The sequence below is a fragment of the Protopterus annectens genome, chromosome 6.part0 (genome assembly GCF_019279795.1).
Source record: "Protopterus annectens isolate FY-2018-M chromosome 6.part0, PAN1.0, whole genome shotgun sequence".
In the NCBI taxonomy this organism is placed as follows: Eukaryota; Metazoa; Chordata; order Ceratodontiformes; family Protopteridae; genus Protopterus; species Protopterus annectens.
In genome coordinates, this window is record NC_056737.1 from 691,021,944 (window position 1) to 691,041,841 (window position 19,898).

Below are 19,898 nucleotides of genomic sequence, written 5' to 3' on the forward strand. Positions count from 1 at the left end.
TCAAGCAAATATAGACTTTCTGTTGAAGTCTTGTCTTACTTTATCCATTGTTGCAACCTTTGTAGCAATTAGCTCTTTGATTCTATTAGTAATATTTCTACAATAAATTGACACTTTCTTAGATCAGCTTCAAATGGGATGTTTACATAACACCATATGAGCTAAACAAGTAAGTGACCTACTAAGATTTGTCCCATATTTACCTAGTGGCCTAAAATAATTAGTGAATGACAGGGCTGCAAGGCCCACAACTTCCCCACTGTTAGTAGATGTAGACAAAGTAACAGCAATAATATATATGTGTGAGTGTGTATGTGTGTGTGCGTGTTACATTCTGTATTTTGCCAACCTTCTACAGATGCAGCATGAGCAACAGAAGACTTGTATGAAGAAGTAGAGAGACTGTCCACTTTCTGGGAGCCTCATCACTTCCTTCCGTCTCTACAGATCAAATAAAATATTATTCCATACAAAGTTTCACTAAAAATATATTGTAGAGGAAACTCAGAGGAATGACAGGAAACATGTTGGCTATTACACTCGACATGTTTCATACAAAAATCTTCAACATCTTTATCGAGAGAAGGTTCTTTCACCTAATTATTCTTTCCAGCAAGAAACTTCCCAGGTACATATAAAGATTTGCATTTTTCTGTTCTTGTTCTACCCACAGACTAACATTTCCTCCAACAGAAGTACCAATTTAGGTTCTTGATGCTATAGTGCAGTTTCTTAACATTAAAATACTGTCTAACAAATTCTGTTTAAACTGAATTAGAGATATGGAGGTCTATGCTGACAAAGACTTTCTGAAGCACCATACTTACCAAATATTGAAAGTTCTGCACCTAAAATGGTTTCAGGAGATAAAGAAGGTAGTGATAAAGGCGACTACTAAGGTATTGTCTTCTAGCAAAAGTGAGGTCTCTGGTACTTTAGAAAATTATGATATGTTCCTATATTTGGAAATCGTTTGAGAAACAGTATACTCTGCATAAAAATTATGCATGCATTTTTTCAAATTTTAATAGCATCCTTTGATAAATTTCCTTTGATGAGTTTAATAATTTTATCATTTATGTCCTGTTTTACCCCTCCAACTCATGCTTCTCAATCTTAGAAAAAAAGTTATTCAAATAATAAATACAAAGAGGAACTTGTGGTAACTAGACTGTGGCTGAAAAGGGTCAACAGACCAGCCCAAAAAAACTGGTAAACAAATTAATAAATAAAAACATGGCTTACTATAACATCATCGCACTTACTTGAAATATGACCTCTGTCAGAAAAATACATTAAAAATCGCCTCAAGCTATAATACAGATGAAATTACTTTGAAGCTGATGCAATGTGTGAAGCAATGACAGTGGAAGGTAAAGCTGAAGCATGCTCCTAGAAACAACTGCTATACATACATGCAATGCTCTTACGAAGTTTCAATGGAACGTTTGCATGGTTAAACTGTGGTGTTGACAGGGGGATAAATGCAATAGTGCTGATAAAAATCTGACTGATATGAAGATGGTAATAACCTAAACATTATCATTTACTGTCACAGTGCGCCTTGTACAAATTGATATGGCTTCCCTTTAAAATTAACATTTCATTGAACATTCTAAATGAGATGAAACAATTATTTTCAAAAGACAGGCTTGACGTGTAGCATGTATAAACACTTTACTATGAACTGATCCAGAGTACTTTGTACAGCTGTAAATACAGGCAATGATACAGTAACATATTTACATCTCAGTAAGACCATCTTTAACTGAATCTGTACAACTTCATTTTAAATGTCGACATGTTGTATGACCACCTGAGTTTAAAATTAATATGGAATGGGCAATATAAAAATAAATAAAAATTAGCAACTTTATATTACAGTAGATCAGAATGTATACAAATGGAAAGCCCTTCAAGCACTATTATGTCACCAAATGTAGTACACCATACTCATGATAGTTTTTCTTGCCAACTGCTTCCTTGAAGCTGACTGTTTTGAGTAGAGTTTTATTCTTTCCACTCCCCATGTAAGGAAAGGTCACAACACCCCCATTTAAAAATAACTAACACCAAGGTCGCAGTAACTTGTGAAAAATTATAATTTCAAAAACCAGAAAGATTTGTTTGATCAAAATCAATCTGCACTTAACTGGCTTCAGAGAGAAGCAGTTATCAACAAGGTGACTGAATGATATTCTAGAAGATAAAAAAAAACTCTCTGAAAAGTGTACTTTAAATTACTTACAAGCTCATGTTAGTAATGCTGCCCATTAATGACCCAAATGGACCTGGTACTTTCAACCAGAACTATGTTATTTAGGTTGCACAAGAAAATTGTTTACGATTCTGTACATGAATAGGTTATGAAAAGGTTCAAGAGTTAAAGCTAATGACCAAAAACATTGCAGTGACTTTAAAATGCTGTTTGTCACGTATCCAAGTGCAAAGAACAGTGTGCACTTGAAAACAGAGGCGGCTATGTGCTTACTACAGTTGGGGCAGTTGATATATTTTAGTATTGTCCTAGTTAATCTACAAGAAAGTGATCTGGTTAGACTGTATAGCACTGATTAAGCTGTAAAGTCAATGGGTTCTATAATTTATGCTGAAACTGAATGTGTTCTTCAGTGTACATCCAAGATCAATGTTAGCAATGCTGCTTTCAAACTGAATGTTTCGAATTCTTACTATGTAAAAGCAAAATATATAACTTTCACCAAAACGTGAGAAATAACACTGTTGCCAAAACAGCAACTTCTATGCCAACAGAAAGTATTATGTACATAATAAATACTGTCAAAGTACAACTGTGTATCATAACCGTAAGTACTCAAGCACAAGTCTGGCAAGATCGATCCAAGTTAGCCTCTAGTTCATCTTAAACTCGCCAGTACTATCGTTCATGAATACACTGCAGATGACATTTATTCTGCAATACTTCTCTTCTCATTTTCAAAGAATTTTTTTGTGTCACTTGGGAAAACGATTGTTGTGAAAATGAGAAGTAAACTTAGCATACTTTCTGTGCAAACAGTGGTTGAGAAATATGCTGTCTAAAATCCATCCCAAATGCTTGATTCTTCAAGACCCTCAAGTATGTAAAATATTTTTGTATCACAATACAAAGGGTGATTCATCTCTCAACTAAGAAGTGCAATTATCGTGAAAATGAGAAGCTCATGATACACAGCTGCTGAGAAATATGCTCTTTTGTATCGGCACCAAATGCTGGTTTCTTCAAAAATTACAAATATATAATTTTTTTGTTGTTTCTGAATGCAAATGGTGATCCACAGTGCTGCAATAAAATTTCTTTTGTATCCTTTCACTCCTCATTAAATTATTTTTTTCGATTAAGGAACATGAAATGAGTTTAAAGCCTGTGCTGCAGGTTGATGTTAATAACCGTAATCTTCATCTACTTCACAGCCATAATCTGAAAAAAAAAAAAAAAAATGACAACTCAGAATAAAGCTGCAAATAAATCAGTTTATGCTAATTCTGTAGTGAGCTGTAAATAACAGTTATAATGAAGCATCCTATCACCCAAACATGGAATGACCCTAATTCTACAATAGGCTTAAGAGTGAATGTCGATTTTCTTGAGAAAGTAACTGCTGTAAACTCCCTATACCCCTTTTATCTTTAAATTACTTTCTCAGATGGCCCTGCATGCAATCTAGAGGCGACATAAAAGAGGCAGTACTTAACAATTTGGGTTACAAATTTCTATTTTAAAGCAATCAAAAGGAAGGTCACAGTTTAAAGGAAAAAAAAACAGTATCTGATCACTTACATTAAAAGCACCAACAAAAAATAAGAGCACTTTTGCTGGAAACCTAATTTTGCTTAAGAAGCATCACTTTGCAGAAACTGTGTGTATCATTTCACTAAAATGCCTTATTTATTTTGACTGCACAGTCTGAATTATTTTACATTGCCCCAAATTTCAAGTGCAGTTATAAGAACAGATCTGATTATTTGGGCTAACTTGTAGTATATCCCATATAAAATTATGACTCTTAAAATATTATTCCATCCAAGATTATCATCTTCTTTTGGCTGTTCCCGTTAGGGGTCGCCATAGCGGATCATCTGTTTCCATTTCTTCCTGTCCTCTGCATCATGCTCTTTCACACTAACCGCCTGCATGTCCTCTCTCACCACATCCATAAACCTTATCTTAGGCCTTCCTCTTTTCCTCTTACCTGGCAGCTCCATCCTTAGCATCCTTTTCCCAATATACCCAGCATCCCTCCACAGCACATGTCCAAACCAACGCAATCTCGCCTCTCTTGCTTTGTCTCCAAACTGTCCAACCTGAGCTGACCCTCTAATATACGGATTCCTAATCCTGTCCATCCCACTCACACCCAGTGCAAATCTTAACATCTTTAACTCTGCCACATCCAGCTCTGACTCCTGCCTTTTCATCAATGCTACCGTCTCCAACCCATATAACATAGCTGGTCTCTCTACCCTCTTGTAGACCTTCCCTTTCACTCTTATTGGTACCAGTCTGTCACAAATCACTCCTGACACTCTTCTCCACCCATTCCACCCTGCCTATACTCTCTTCTTCACCTCTCTTCCACACCCACCATTACTCTGAGCTGTTGATCCCAAGTACTTAAACTCATCCACCTTTACTAACTATTCCATCCAAGATACTGTTTCATATTCTTGGACAAGCACATTTATGCAAGCTGCCTTCATCTAGTAAAGTAGCATTCAGCAAAAAAGCTGTTTTCACCTCATATGTTACAAGTGGTACTCATCTTCAAATAGATACAGTCATAAGACACCTGGGAACTTATGCTTATGTGAAAACTCTTATTTAATCATGTTTCCCCCAGAGTCAGGAAATCCCTCTATCTGGCCCAATTAATTTTCAAGGGAAAATGTTCAAGATCAAAAGAAGTCATCTTGCCACTGTACTCTTGCTGTCAAACCCATCATTGCATATAATGCTACATTTGTTATGTACATATCCAAGCATATCACTCAGCTGAAAAAGTCCCAGTGATGTTAAACAAAACGAAACAAAAAAATTAAAGGTCTTAAATCCTTCAACTACCCTGAAAGATTAGCATAATTCACCAGACATTCAGCAGCCTAATGGCTGCTCTGAGGTGACTAGTCTCTCATTTTTTGAGCCATGAAAGACCCACTCCTACTTGACCTCTTATTTCTTTGCAAAACCAGTGGCACTACAAACACTCATACTAGGGACCTAAATTTACTCCAATAAATATACAAGACTCTGAAGGATAGAATCCTAACTCAGCATATGGAATAAGTTACCAATACACATCAAGCAAAGCAATACTTTGTCTACCTTTATGGCTAGTCTTGTTGACTGGATGGGTAGACAGAAATTTACACCAAGGCTATCATGTACAGCCCTGCGTGATTTGGGAGCTGAGCACTATTAAGTACTCATAAAACATGGCAAGAACATTTAAGTGCAGCTACAAAAGGGTGTATAGTATATGGCTAGGCCTGTTATGAGCCTTGTGGTCACTTGCCTAGTATTTTCTATCTGTTTTGGCAGTACACATGTGCAAAGGTCTGACTAGTCAAAGCATAAAAGGTATACATGTTCTATTTTCAGTACAAGGCAAACAGTCACAGTCTTTAGTATTGCAAGGTAATGCAGCCTGACCAGTACACTGGTGCAACAAGTCTAGTATGAAGTACAGATGAAGCAAGATAGAATGCCATCTCAAACAAGTGAATGTCACTAAAGCTGAAATGTATTAACTGGATCCAGTGCCAAATTTTTATTATTGTAATTTAATTAGATTTTATTTTAATTGGAGAAGGGAACAAGCCGTTTTTTTAACACGTGTTCCACAGAAGTTGTACCTTATAGGGAAATGTATATAGCTGCTTTTGCCTTTTTGTGTATACCTTTAAAATAGTTTGGCGCCTTTCTGTGAACCAAGGGTATTTAAATGAATGATGTTGTAACTTGTTTATATTCACTTGAAAAAGCCCTGCATTGTGTCGGAGTGAAAGCGCTTGTGTGTGGAGTAGTTTTATAATAAATTATTTGTGAGCTGTGTCCAGTGTGCTTGGACCGCATTCTTTCCTTCAACTTTATTCATTTTCAGAACACTTATTTCCCTGCCTTTGGCCCAGGCTGTGGAAGAAAAGGATCCTTGATCAGCCCAAACAACCTACTGAATTAAAACAAATAAACAAACAAGATGTGCCATGGAAAACACTGCCTCATACAGACAATGCATGTTGCTAACGCATTGTGGAATAACTTGTCTAATAAAGGCACTAGAGCTGATCATAAAAACAACAAGAACAAAAACTTCTGAAAACGACAGAGCACAAGGAAAAGCAAAGCTAATGACAGAACAGCCAAGTAATTAATTTGACAAGTTAAGGAAAATAACCTTAGCAAGTATATTTTTCAGCAAAAATTTGAAGAGAAACATAAAACAGAAATAAGATGACAGAAGTAGTCTGTAGATCCAATAATTTAGTATGCTAGCATTTAAACAGTGAACCAAAATTAAGCACCAGAATTTTTCACTGAGGTAATATTACAAACACAGTTAAGGCTGCGGAAGGCAATGACAGAATATCACAAAAACACGGGGAGTAGACAGAAACAAAAAGGAAGCACAAGTAAGTCTACTCAACTCCACCTCAGTATTGACCTGTTTTTGCCCCTTACACACTCTTGAATTACCCTGTTATGCTTTTGACTCTACAGCTTCCTTAGAAACTTTATCCCATTTGTTTACTGCTTTCCCCATGTAAGAAAATTGTGTACTTTACCCCCTAGTCATTCATGTGCTTCCTTTATTTTATAGTCATCTGTTCTCATGCATTTCTTTTTGTGTGCTTAATATTTGAAAAACTAGTGCAGTTTGTATCATTTGCTTCTGTCTACTCCCCGTGTTTTTGTGATATTCTGTCATTGCCTTCCGCTGAAGAAGGGGTAATATAAAATTGAACGTGATTGTATGCATAGCCCTCAACTGTACAGATTTTTGCCTCATATTTTTGGTCCATTTTTCATAAAATTGTGTTTTTCTAGCAAATTAGTGGCAAATCTTTACAGAATAAAGTTAGAAAATAATGACAGACATTTGAGTTTAAGACTTCATACCCTTCGGAAAATTCATGCTAATGCAAAATGTTACTCTATCAACTTTCTAAGTCTGTAAGAGCAATATTTAAAAATTGTCCCACTTTTACTGATGGCTTTGTCCAGATTTCTTGCTCTAGGAGGTTGACAGGTATGACTGTATGAATGAGGTGGTGCTGATTACACTTTTCTGTTCCTCATTCAATGGGTAAAAGAAATGGGAAAACTATGACAGGCAATGTCTTCTGTGTTAAAGACGTATAAAAGTAACATCAAAGATGGGGCAGTGTCATAAGCAGCTTAGGAAGCAAATAGGAAAGTAGTATTAAAGAAAGAACAGTTTAACCATATTGTGACAGAAATCTACAGAAGTTAAATTTCTGGCACTAACAAAATGCAAATGACTGTTAACATGTAAACAAAATGCCCTTATTCCCTTTTATAATATATGACTCGATTACAGGCTAGGTAAGGACCTCATATTTACTGTTAAAAGCACTTGTGACTGTTACTGTCTTACCCACATCAAAAGTTTAAAAACATAATACAGTAGTTGACTGGCAGTGATAAGTAGTAACCACAGTATAAAAAATATTTCTGCATTCTAGCTTGTCTGGTTGATTTCACATCCTTGTGGTGCTAACAGCCAAAGACAGTAGCTAAGCATAATATGAAAACAAAATTCACCAAATTACATATAAATGTCAGGTACGTCTTGTACTTTTTGATTTTAACAATGGTATATTTATTTAAATTAAAACAAATGCAATACATATAACAATTATGTCTTCACTGATCATAAGTGTATCATTCTCAGTCTGTCTTAAAGGTTATTTTGCCCTCTAAAATCTTGTACACTCAGGTTGAAGCATATACAAAACTCCACAAAGGATAACACTGTCATGAATGATAAGATCGTAATACCCAAATATTTTACATATGTTCAAGGTATCCGATGCTCTTTAAATACAATGGAGTTATTATATGCAACAAACAAAAATAATAGGACAGATTCGATAATACTTGCCTTTCAGCGCAAGTGACTTACTCCACTGGTAGCCTGCTTTATAGATAGGCCTTGCACACTGGGGTAAAGTGACTTGCACCAAAAGTAAGGCTTTTAGACTCTATCCCAATATCTTTAAAATAAAATTTCTCAGCTGCTGGCACATTCATTTAGTCACAAAAGTTACACATAGTAAAACAGGCTAAAATGAGAAGTTATGTACCTACCATAACGTTCCATGTTAGTTGTCTTCTTCTCGCCTTCTTTCTTGCTGGATGGGATCGGCTCCGACTCGGCCAATACTAAAGCTCGAGAGCTATTTTTACCAGCTCGAGGCTCCCCTATATCCCACAATGCTAGGCGGTAAATACCCAGATCTCGTTTGATAGCTAAAAGTATAGCAGTTCTGGTCTCCTAGAGACAGAGAAAAAAGAAATACACCTATACAGAAACTACCTATATAACTTATCAATCAGGGGCAATAGAGGTGGTTGACGCTGTGGAAGATAAAAGATAAAAGATCCCAAGGATCCTCTCGGTCTGTCCAGGCTAGGGGGATGGAGGGTGGGACGCAAGAAAGAAGGCGAGAAGAAGACAACTAACATGGAACGTTATGGTAGGTACATAACTTCTCAATGTTAAGTTGTCAATCTCGCCTTCATTCTTGCTGGATGAGACCGTGTCCCTAGCACCCTTAGCCTGGGTGGCTCATCGGAACAGACTCTTGAGTACGGTGGAACCAAAGTTAGCCCGGTTTCTGGAGGCCATATCCAATTTATAATGTGAGATAAAGTTATGAGAAGAAGCCCATGTAGCTGCTTGACAGATGGAATCTATGGGCAGTCTGTCTTGAAATGCTACAGACGTAGCTAACGCCCTGGTTGAATGAGCTCTAGGTCGTGATGGTAGCTTTTGGTGTCTGAGTTCATAAATGAAGGAAATTACAGAGGCCAGCCATCTCGAAAGGGACACTTTGGAAACTGGAAGGCCCATCTTGCCTTCCGCATAAGATAGGAATAGCTGGTTAGGCTTCCTAAACTGTTTAGTCCTATCCAAATAATAACAAAGCTGGCGATGAACATCTAGGAAATGTAACTTTTGTTCTTCCTTGTTGGAATAATTAGGGAAGAAAACTGGAAGGTCGATTGTCTGATTCAGATTCGCCTCAAAAGAAACCTTGGGTAAAACGGAAGGGTTGGTCCGAAGGGACACCCTGTCTTTGTGGAAAACTAAGTATGGAGGACGACTGCAAAGAGCATGAAGTTCAGATACCCATCTAGCAGATGTTATGGCTTCTAGAAAAAGGGTTTTCCATGAAAGCAATTTCATAGAGCAGGAAGCAGCTGGTTCGAAGGGGGGGAGAATCATGGAGGCTAGAACCAAATTTAAGTCCCACTGAGGTGGGGGGTCTCTAATTGGGGGCTTGAGCAAAAAGATACCTTTTAGAAAGGCTTTTCAAAGTTTATGGGACATGATGCTGGAGTCTGAAAAGCCTACATGGAAATTAGATATAGCCGCCAATTGTACTCTAATAGTAGACGAAGAAGAACCTGAGTGAAAAAGTTCTGCCAGGAAGTCTAGTATAGACTGGATAGGTGCAGTGAAAGGGTCTGTGTTATTAGTTGCTGCCCAGAAGGAAAAATGTTTCCACTTGCTATTGTAAATCCTTCTTGTAGAAAACTTGTGGGAGGCTATAAGGATGTTATGGACCGAATGGGAAATTAAAGGAAGCCTGGCTAGGGTAGGAAGTGGAGCAACCAAGCTGTGAGGTTGAGAGATGGGAGGGAGTGGTGCAGCTGACCCGATTGATGGGTCAAAAGATCTGGCACTAGATCCAGATGCCAAGGCTGCTCCAACAGGAACTGGTGAAGGAAAGGAAACCATATCTGACTAGGCCAGTAAGTGGCAATGAGGATCATGTCGACTCTCAATGCGGTAGCTTTCTGAATTACTTGAGAGATCAGTGGGAAGGTGGGAAAGGCATACAGAAGTCCCCGGGGCCAATTGTGGACTAGTGTGTCCCTGGCGGGTTGACCTGGTAGGGGAAAGAGGGTGAAGAAATCGTGACACTTGCTGTTTTGGGGAGTAGCAAAAAGATCGCAGCAAGGTCGGCCCCATTTCTGAAAAATTTCTTCCAGCACTGACTGTTTGAGAGACCACTCGTGTGGTATGACTATGGCCCTGCTCAACTTGTCCGCTATCACGTTGGACTTCCCGGGGATGTGCGTTGCTATCAGAAACCGCTGAGATGAGATCGCCCACTGCCAAAGTCCGAGTGCCTCTTGACATAAAGGATAAGACTTGGTTCTTGTTTGTTGATGTACCATACTACAGACATATTGTCTGTCTGAATTGCAATAGTCCCGGTGGGAAGAGAGTGGTGAAGGGCTTGCAACGCTAAAAGTACTGCTCTCATCTCCAGGATATTTATGTGCAAATGGCTTTCGAAAGGTTGCCATGTGCCCTGAACCGTTCTGCCCTGACAATGCCCCCCCCCACCCGAACAGGGAGGCGTCCGTTGTCACTGTGGCAACCGGGGGGGGGGGGGGAACGAATGATCTGCCCTGAAGAACTTGCGGGGAGGTTATCCACCAAGATAGATGCTTCTTGCATGATTGGGTCAGCAGAATACTGTGAGACATTGGGAGCTGTTGGAAGGACCACTGAGAAAACAGCATCCACTGGAGGATCCGCATGTGAAAGCGGGCTAGAGGAAGAAGTGTAATGGCAGCAGCCATGAGACCTAAAACCTTCAAGACAAACCTGGCTTTGATCCTGTCGCACTGAAGAAGAATGTGAACATGTTTGCGGATATCTGATACTCTTTGCTCTGTTAGCTTCGCGGAAAGATGAATTGTGTCTATGGTGGCGCCTATAAAGGTAATAGCCTGACAAGGCAACAAGGCAGATTTTTCGAAATTTATGGAAATGCCTAGAGCTTGACAAGTATGAACGGTGTAGTCTCTGGATATGAGAAGTTGACGCCTGGTGGTAGCGGTAAGGAGCCAGTCGTCTAAATATGGAAACACCTGGAATCCTTGTCGTCTCAGATGAGCCGTGACCACTGCCATGCATTTGGTGAACACTCGGGGGAATGTACTGAGACCAAAGGGCAGGGCTCTGAACTGATGGTGACTGGCTCCCAGCCGGAAGTGGAGGAACCTTCTGGAGCGTCTGTGCATCTTGATATGATAGTACGCATCCTGAAGGTCTATTGAGCACATCCAACTGTCCTGACTCAAGAAGGGTAGAATGGACTGAAGCGTGACCATCCGGAATTTTGTTTTGATTACAGACCTGTTTAGTCTGCTGAGATCCATTACCGGTCTCCAGTCCCCTGTCTTTTTTGGAACTAAAAAGAATTTGGAGTAGATTCCGGATCCTTGCTGGTCTGCCGGGACTGGCTGGATAGCTCTTTTTGACAGTAGCTTTGATATTTCCAGCGCTGCTTGTTCCCTTAGACTGGGTGGAACGTCTGGAAGGGGCCCTTTTGGTTGAGATGGGATGTGGACAAAGGGAATTTTGTAACCCTTGGATATAATCGACTGTACCCATTTGTCTTGAGTGAGAGAAAGCCAGGCTTCTGGATACAGTGAAAATCTTCCCCCGACTGCCTCCGAAGGTGGACAGTTGGGCAACTCCTCAGGGATGCTGAAAAGGTTTGTCAGAGAGAGTCTCTCTGCTACCTTGATTTTGTGGACCCCACCCCTGCCCCTAGGGCGGCGTCTATTGTTGTTCCCCCTCTGCCTCTAGAGGAGGAACTGACTCCGTGAATCAGGCGAGACTCCCTGTGATTTTCGGAACCACATTCCCCCCCCCCCTTCTGACCCTTGGGATACGGTCTAGAAGGGGTAGAAAACCAGACTCCCATGGCAGACAGAGTCTTGCCATCCTGTTCGCACCTAGTCAACGTGTCCTTCACCTGAGGTCCAAACAACGCTGAACCATCAAAAGGGGAATTGGTGAAGGACGCCTTGAAAGGGTCCGCAAAGTTACAAAGCCGCATCCAGGCGTGACGTCGCAAAGCTACACCTGTGCCAGCGGCCCTACTCGCCCCATCGGCCGCATAGGAAAGAAGCCGCATGGAAGAGTTGACGATTGAATTCAGGGTTGCCAACTGGGAGTTCATTTTGTCTCTAAACCCCTCAGTTGTTGGATCCTGCAAAGCATCACCCATTTCCTTGAGCATATCTCTCTGAAGACGGGTGAAGTGACACAAGTAGTTCAGCGAACGCATAGCAAAGGTAGCTGAGGAGAACATCCGCTTACCATACCTATCCATAGTCCTAGATTCCTTATTAGGAGTATGGATAGGTACCGAAGGATCGGCTAATTCCTTCTTAGTAGTTGCGGCTACCACCATAGCATCAACAGAGACGCCCTTGGATAAGAAGTCTTTGTCCTTAGGAGCTGTTATAAACTTGGACGGCCTTCGTGGGATAGGTTCCACCGTATCAGGGGCTGTCAACGCCTTCCTTCCCACCACTTCCATGAGGGGGTCAAAGGGAGGAGATACCCAGGAGGTGGAAGGGCGAGAGCCAAATGCCTCAAGGTAGACCAACTCGTCCTCTGAAGGGTTAAGGGTGGACCAGTTCCCCCTCTGTCTAAGGATCTCAAGGATGTCTGAAAAGGAGACAACCTCAGAGGAGGACCGTGGGGACCCTTCCGACTCATCCAAGTCGGTTTCCGAGGTGATAGACTCGGGGGAGTCAATATGCTTCCTCTTGCATTGTTTCTTCCGAGGGGGTTCCCCTGACGGATCAGGAGAAGCCTCGGAAGAGGAGGATATTCCTAGTGGGGAAACTTGAGACGCTGGCTCTCTACGGTCTGGGACGAGAGGGTGGGAAGAGACCATTGCAGGCACTGTAGAGGGAGGAGCTGAGGGAGCCGACCGTGGAACAGACACCGGGTCTAGCATGCCCCGCATGACCTCGAAGGTGCCCCGATCAGGCGGGGCCGAAGATCCCCGCTCCGAAGAGACGAGGACTCCTCCCGCACCGAAAGGGACGGCTCTGAGGCTGATGTCGGGGCCAAGCTCACCAGCGCCAAAGCTCCGAGAGGGAAAATGGGCTCGGACAAGGGTCTGATGCCACTCGCCCCCTCAGAGCCGACGAGGGAAGTCCGGCACCCAGATCCCTCCAAGGAGGAGATCGGAGCCAACGACGGAGCCGAAAGTGGAAGTATCGGCTCCGACGCACTGACAGTCACGGCTCCCAGAAGCTCCGGCTCCGAACTCATGGGAATCGGAGGAGGAACTGAGGAAGGGATGGGTATAGCCACTGACCTTTGAGTAGGGCTATGCAGTATTTGGGCCAGTGCCTGGGACTTGAGAAGTCTGCTCACCACTCTCTCTAAGTCGTGGTCAGACAGTCTGGAGGAGTGGGACCTATGGCTCCTCTCTGATAAGAGTGGAGATCTCGGGGCCGAGTGGATAGAGCCAATGGATGGGGATCTCGACCTCTTCCTGGTAGATGGCTCCGACAAAACTATCAGAGCCGTCTGAGTCTCAGACCACTCGGCTCCAGCCGGAGCCGAGGTAACAGTATGGATCTTCGAAACATCGGCTCCAGACAGAGTTGATGTTGAAGCAGCCTTAGAGCCACCAGCAGATGGCTCCGAAGCTGGAGCCGATGCCTTGGAAGGCTTTGAAGGTTTTCCTGATGCGGTCTGGGTCAGGGAGCCTTCAGGCTTTAATAAGCCTCGAAGTATAAGTTTATTTTTGCGTTCCTGCAGGACTCTTGGACTGAAAGCGTGGCAGACAGAACAAGAGTCCTGCAGGTGCAAAGGTCCCAGGCAATATTCACAAGAAGTGTGACCGTCTGTCAGAGACATTTTCTGACAGCACAAGTCACACTTCTTGAAGCCTGAGACCTTGGTGTCTTTAGACATCCTAGTATCAAACTACGAACACAGACACACAAACAGATACACCCCTTAACAAAAAACTAAGTCAATAACACAGACACAAGAAAACACTGACTGACTAAGGGAAAAAGGGGTTGGGCCCAAAGGCCTAACAAATTAACAGGATAAAAGAGGCAATAAAACGGGATAAAAGGGACCCAGATTAAGCTAAGAGGGATGGTAACGTAGGGGACAACAACAACTACACTATTTGAAGAAAAACTAAGGGTTTTTTAGAGAAATTTACTAAGAAAAATTAACTAACCTGCAGAGCTGGTAGAAAAAAGCACCGCGCAGCTGAAGTGGCAAACGAGATCTGGGTATTTACCGCCTAGCATTATGGGATATAGGGGAGCCTCGAGCCAGTAAAAATAGCTCTCGAGCTTTAGTATTGGCAGAGTCAGAGCCGAGGATCAGCTCCGAACCCATCCAGCAAGAATGAAGGCGAGATTGACAACTTAACATTGTAAGCTTAAAACTTTGAAGCAGTAGCATAAAAATTTGGTTCAAAAAAGCAAGGCAATATTTCTCATGTTGCAGAAACAGGAAAACCCAATATATACAATTACCGCATTTCCCCAAAATGACTAGTAATTATAATAATTTTAAAACGGGCCAGTCAAGTTGGCAAAATTGTCCCTTTAGCAAGTAATACAGAACATAATTATCATACCATTTCCTCCAATCAACTGTAGTGCGCTGACACAAAATTCCTCCTCATCCTCCTCCTCTTCTTCAGCATAATCTTCATTAATGTATGTTACTGGCCCACTTTCTACCACTACACCAACTGGATTGGCCACTTCAACAATAACTGGGCCTGAAACAGAAGATGAAGGCTGCAAAAAGAAGAAAATAAAAAAGCATTTGCAAATGTTCTATAATATTTGCCGTATATTGTCACTGTTTTGACTGGTTGTTACAAGTGCTACATTTACAGGAAATTTAAATATAAAGCAGCATCAGTATATGTAACTTTTAAAAACACTAAAATGTAGTTTCACAATCTTTTACATCATTGATGCAAGTACTAGCAAGCAATTAATTAAAACAAATCAGTATATTCTTAAATTTAAAAAAAATTCATCAGTTTAGGAAAGTTAACATTAACATGGCTCTCATCAGTTCAGGTTCAGGAAAGAACCCCGTCCACTGTCTATGCACTGTATTTCATTCTCAATTAAAAAAGTCTGATTTTGCTAGTGTGCATCATATCAGCACACTGTGTCATGGAAGTCGAGAAGTGTTTCTGTCCTTAGAGATGCAGTGGTAATGGAGCAGTTGTGACTTGAGTTTTCATGATATGGCCAATATCCAAGAAGAAAACTGAACCCAGAATTTACTTTATCCTTTGTTGACCAGGTTAGTCCCCCTAGGCTCGTAACCTCTTTTCAAGGGAGGCCCGAGGTGGTTATTCATACCACTAGGGGAAAGTTGGCTATCAGGGAGCTTCCCTAACTCTTTTTGCATGGGAATTCTATTCACCATTACACTTCCTGACTTCCGGTCTGGGCGCAAAGGTGGCTCAGAGAAGCAGGAAGCAGAAAATCAAACATGAAGGAGAAAGAACGTGTCTTCCACGTATTGGAGATGAGTGAAGTTGTTAATAAAATAGCAGAAAGTCGGATATGTTAACAGAGTTGGAGGTTGAATGGAGTGAAAGAAGGGAAAAAAGAAAGAGGAGTACAGTTGGTTAAAAGGCAAAAAGGAGGAGTGAAAGTAGGCATTATGGATTTGGAGGAGTCATTTCAGCAAAACGTGTTTGCAACAGATGCTATAGCACCTGAGTGTGTTGTTACAATCCACTAGCTGGGGGTTGTAGGATATTTATTTGAAAGAACTATCAGAGCAGAGTGAATCAGAGAGTGAAAAGGCAGTGTTGTGAGGTGAAATAATGGACAGAATACAATTAGAAGTTCAGGAAATGAGGAAGGAAGAAAGAAAAGAAAGTGTATGCACAAACTGTGAGAGAAGGTGAAAACAGAAGTAAGAAGAAAGCATCAAGTAAGAATAAACACAGCGGAAAAGGAGCTGCACAGGTATGAAGCATAAGACAGCATCATTTCACCACTGGGTATTGAACCCAGAGAGGCAAGAGCATTTATCTGCATTAACAAAGATACTTTTTGTGACATTTTTTCAAGGAAGTGCAATATAATGGAAAATTCTTAGAACAATATAAAAAAAGAAAGAATGAAAATCCTTGGAAATTATATGTTGTGCAAGAATCTAACAGATAAGCTAAAAAAAGAGTATTCATACAATTTTGTACTGAAGTTGAAAGAGACAATCTAAAAGACTATTTAAAAACTGTGTAAAGATGTAATGGACATTACAAAGATTTATGATAATAGAGTTTTATGGACTGGGGAAAGGAAATGTGGCGTTGTACTGAAAATGCAAAATGGCAAAATAATAGCATATTGCATCAAGGAGTTAAAATTATGTTTTTTTTCACACCATTTAGCAATTTCGATATAGAGATTGAAGAAAAAATAGTATACATAAAATTAGGTACAGATATAAAAAGAGTTAATGAATCAGATTTAAGTGAGTATGTAAAGGAAATAATACATCAACTATGGTTAGATCATATAAACAAGAGAAGATTTTATAAAGACTGCACAAGTTGGTGGATTAATTTAAAAAAATATAGAAAAAAGGTACTGGAATGGCAAAGGACAAATAGAATACAAGATAGATGTAAATATGAATCAATCAGTAAATAAGTCTTTAAAAACATAACATATAATAGTTTATAGAAAAAGAAAAAAGCTGTATGAAATAAAGAAATTTAAAAAAAACTTATTCAAAGATATTTTTTACAAGGAAAAAAGTAGTAGTAGCACCATACTTAAGCAAAGCAATTAAAAATAAAGATAAGTGTAATAAGAGAGTTAATGAACGATGAAGGAAGTAGAGTTAACACACACAAAAGAAATAATGCAGACAGTACAGACACACATTTTGAAAACTTTTTCCATAACTGAAACTATACGGAAGCATAAATACAATTTAAAAAATAAGTGAAGAAGATAATAAGGGAATGGAAAAAAAGATTACAATGATAGAGTTAAAAAAATGTGTTGAAAACTATAAATGTAGAAGCAGCTACATGTTTAGATGGACTTGACTATCTTATATATGTGCATGTGGAAAAAAAAAAAAAAAAAAATATATATATATATATATATATATATATATATATATACACACACACACACACACACACACACACACACACACACACACGTGTAAATAAAGGAACCGTGCTGTGAAATCTTTTACATCCACCTGAACTATCTCCAACTCAAGCAGATGGAGCATCGGTTTAAACTCTCATCTGAAGGACAGCACACTTAGGTGTGCAGCATCTTCCTTTATGCTACAATGATGGTCAGCAATCAATCTACCTGGTGTGAGAAAAGGCCCACAGCCTTATGCACCAAACTTGACTGTGCTATCTGTTGTGCCACCAGGGTTGCCAGACATCCCTATTTGGGTGGGACTGTCCCGAGATCAGCAGCCTGATCCCGAGTCCCGCCCTGCAGGTTTAAATCCCGGCCACACACTGCTTTGTTTGTTTTTTTTTTTTTTTTTTTTGATTGGCCCGTATACCTGGCATACGGGCCAATCAAAAATTGCTAAACACGGAGCTTCTTGTGTTCCGCATTAAACACGAGAAGCTCCGTGTTGAGCGATTTTTGATTGGCCGGTATACAGGCCAATCAAAAATCGCTAAACAAGGAGCTACTTGTGTTGAATGCGGAACTGCAATGCATTAAACACAAGAAGCTCCGTGTTTAGTGCAGAGCTACTGTTCTTTAATGTGGAACTGTGTTCCACATTAAAGACATTTTTTTTTTTTTTTTTTTTTTTTTTTTTTTTTTGTGGTCTTCACTTGCCGTGAGAGACCCTCTTTTTTTTTTTGTCCCTACCTGGGGGGGCAGGTGGACTGACATTGCACAAAGCTAAAAACTTATATTACAACAAAAAATTGTATATTCATTCTGCAAACCTAGAAACTGTACGAAATGATAATACGGTACTGTACTGTAATTAGTTGGAAACACTGTATGCAATGAGACTGAGAAATTACCCAAGCTCATGCTGAACAGGTGCCAGTCTCTCCTTTATGGCCTCAGTCTTGTGCACTTTTCAGAATGAATTTTCCAAACACTGTAGTTTATTCAATAAGGCTTTATTAAATGCTCACAATATCCGAATACTGTCATCATTAACAGTATAGATACATATTCTGATTGTCCTGAACAATGTAAACTATCAATCTTTATATGACCTGGCCTCAGGCTCTAGTTTCTGTCATCTTCTCTGAAGTAACAGGTCGACCTAACTTACTAACCTTAACTGAACAGCTATCCTGAACACAACATATTATACTGCTTCAGTCCAGTAATTTTCCTAACCTTGGTCTCATACTTTGTCCCATATGTGCTTTATTTAAAAAACATTCTGTAGCTGACAAGATTGCATGTTTTCCTTGAGAAAAAAACATTCTGTATTTTTTCACACACTTTATGCCTATCTTTTCTTTTTAACTGTTTCTCATGCTTGACCAGCAAGGTTATTTTTCTTTCTGCTTAACTGTCATATATGTATAAATGGAACCATTTATTTTACCCTTTAGCTTGTCTAATTTTGCTATGCATTGTTCCAGTCACTGATGAGGTAAAGGAAGGCCTGCTTTAACGTTGGTGTCTTCTTTGTAGTTAGGCCTTTTAAACCTCTTCTTTTCATTTCTTGTGCAAGGCTGGGTAGCTAAAGTTTTTGATTGTATTTAGTACCAGGTCCTTAAAATAACATTTATAAACTGATAGCATTACTTATTGCCATGATCTTATTTACATTTTTCTGCACAAAATAAATGGTTTACTATCACATAGTTGAATCCACTATGTTAAAGTGTTAAGATGTCGGACTAATATGTTGGGAAATCAGAACACTGAACACAAAAAAATGTCGAAGTAAGCATTTCAGTAAAGTTGAAATGTCGAAAATGTTGACTTTACTGAAATGCTCACTTCTGCTCAACATTAAAAAACACTTTTTGCAGGGGAGCAAGCCCCCCTGCATCCCCCATCCCCCTATTTATATATACAAACTCAGAGATCGCACTACAGTGAGGGAAAGGGTACATTTCCCGATCCCCACTATAGTGCGATCTGCAACACAATGTCGAACCTTACAACAGCTCACTGTTGTAAGGTTCGACATTGTGGCAACCATATTTACGGTTCTGCTAAATAAGTTTTGCACATATGTTGATCTCACAAAGTGCGATCGACTATGTGATAGTAAGCCAAAATAAACGTACATGTTTCTGTATGAAATAAACATTTGCTAACAAACTCTTGCAAGTCTGTAGGCAAACTGATATTATAGCATCTTAATTTCTTTATTAAAATCTAACACACCACCTAATTTTGACATAATGTCTATTTCCAAAATGGTACTGTCAGACTGGGGATGTAACAAGAATTTTGCTGTTATTCTTTTCCAAGGCTGATTAGTTTTATTTAAAAATCTAATCTCCAAAGGCTTGCTGCTGACTGCAGCTACCTTTAACCCTTCAAACCCTGATAGCATGAAAACTGTACTCTGATCTTCTGGCAGAGGTCTTTTTGTAAGTGAAACTGAAGTCCCTGTATAATGAAATGTATGGCCTGCGTCCTTTCCAACCTGGAATGAAGTCAAATACACCAACTGATTTGGTGTTGAACTATTATAGCCTTTATACATATTCTGAAAATTTGGTACATCACTGGCAACATTAACCTGAACTACAGCAAACTTTTGATTATTCCTTGGGCTCGAACTCTGTACATCACTTATGTCATTTGCCCAGTCACTAAC

General features: G+C 39.9%; 1 protein-coding gene across 1 annotated transcript in view; it reads right to left on the bottom strand.

Annotated features, from left to right (window-relative positions):
• Nucleotides 1-1,652: 1,652 nt before the first annotated feature.
• BRF1 (BRF1 RNA polymerase III transcription initiation factor subunit) overlaps nt 1,653-19,898 on the bottom strand; it is a 2,040,227-nt gene continuing 2,021,981 nt past the window's right edge. The window contains exons 18-19 of the mRNA XM_044074370.1: nt 14,698-14,863; nt 1,653-3,439 (exon numbers count right to left, since the gene is read on the bottom strand). Coding sequence (XP_043930305.1) covers nt 3,402-3,439; nt 14,698-14,863 — 204 coding nt within the window. The 3' untranslated portion in view covers nt 1,653-3,401. The remainder of the gene's footprint in view (nt 3,440-14,697; nt 14,864-19,898) is intronic.